This window comes from Lipotes vexillifer, unplaced genomic scaffold (genome assembly GCF_000442215.2).
Source record: "Lipotes vexillifer unplaced genomic scaffold, Lipotes_vexillifer_v1.1 scaffold426, whole genome shotgun sequence".
Taxonomy (NCBI): Eukaryota; Metazoa; Chordata; class Mammalia; order Artiodactyla; family Lipotidae; genus Lipotes; species Lipotes vexillifer.
Window position 1 is genome coordinate 2,238,566 of NW_006779491.1, and position 718 is coordinate 2,239,283.

General features: G+C 60.0%; 1 protein-coding gene across 1 annotated transcript in view; it reads right to left on the reverse strand.

Annotated features, from left to right (window-relative positions):
* HIRIP3 (HIRA interacting protein 3) overlaps nucleotides 1-718 on the reverse strand; it is a 2,478-nt gene that overhangs the window by 80 nt on the left and 1,680 nt on the right. The window contains 4 exon segments of the mRNA XM_007452766.1: nucleotides 1-92; nucleotides 179-277; nucleotides 361-529; nucleotides 631-717. The exon segment at nucleotides 1-92 is cut by the window's left edge and continues 6 nt beyond it. Coding sequence (XP_007452828.1) covers nucleotides 1-92; nucleotides 179-277; nucleotides 361-529; nucleotides 631-717 — 447 coding nt within the window.

Here is a 718-nt window from a genome sequence, read left to right on the forward strand (position 1 = left end):
CTCTTCCTCTGAGTCCAGGGTCCTGCGGTATAGCTCCCCCGGTGGGGCTGCTGCTCCTGCAGGGTTCCAGGCTGTGCGTCTGCGTGGCCGGCCTAGAGGGGAGGAGAAAGCAGGAGATGAGTTGTCTGAGGAAGTCCATGCCCCATCTGCTCCTGGAGAGTGGAAGGAAGCCCCTCACCTGAACCACTGATGATGTTGGTAATGTCCAAGGAGGCTACCTCAGCTGCCTCTTCCCGCTGCTCCTTCAGGGCCCGACACTTCTCTAAGGAAGGGTTACCTGGGGCAGAAGAAGCTCGTGATCCTCTCCTCCCCGGCAGCCAAGGCCTTCTCCTGCAGCCCCCAGGGCACGCCCAGCCTCACCCTTCATGCCCAGGGCTTCCAGTTCTGCCCGGAGAACACTCAGGCGTTCCTTGTGTGAACGGCAGGAGCCCAGCAGCTTCTTGTAGTTTCGATGAGCCCCACAGGCCCGAATGTAGCGCTTTAGCCTCATCACAGACGGGTGGTCCTCACCAGGGCGACCAGAGCCAGCCTGGCAAGGGAAGATAGCAGCTGAAGGCCAAGCCTTTGGGGCTTGAGTCAGGGTCTCCCTCTTCCTTGATGGTAGCCTCCCACCCCATCTTCAGCCCTCACCTTCCTGCCTTTATGTTCTGGACTGCCATCCGTGGAAGAGGAGGAGGAGCTTCGTGTCCTGCCTTTCTTGGAGCTCTTCTTGGAAGAG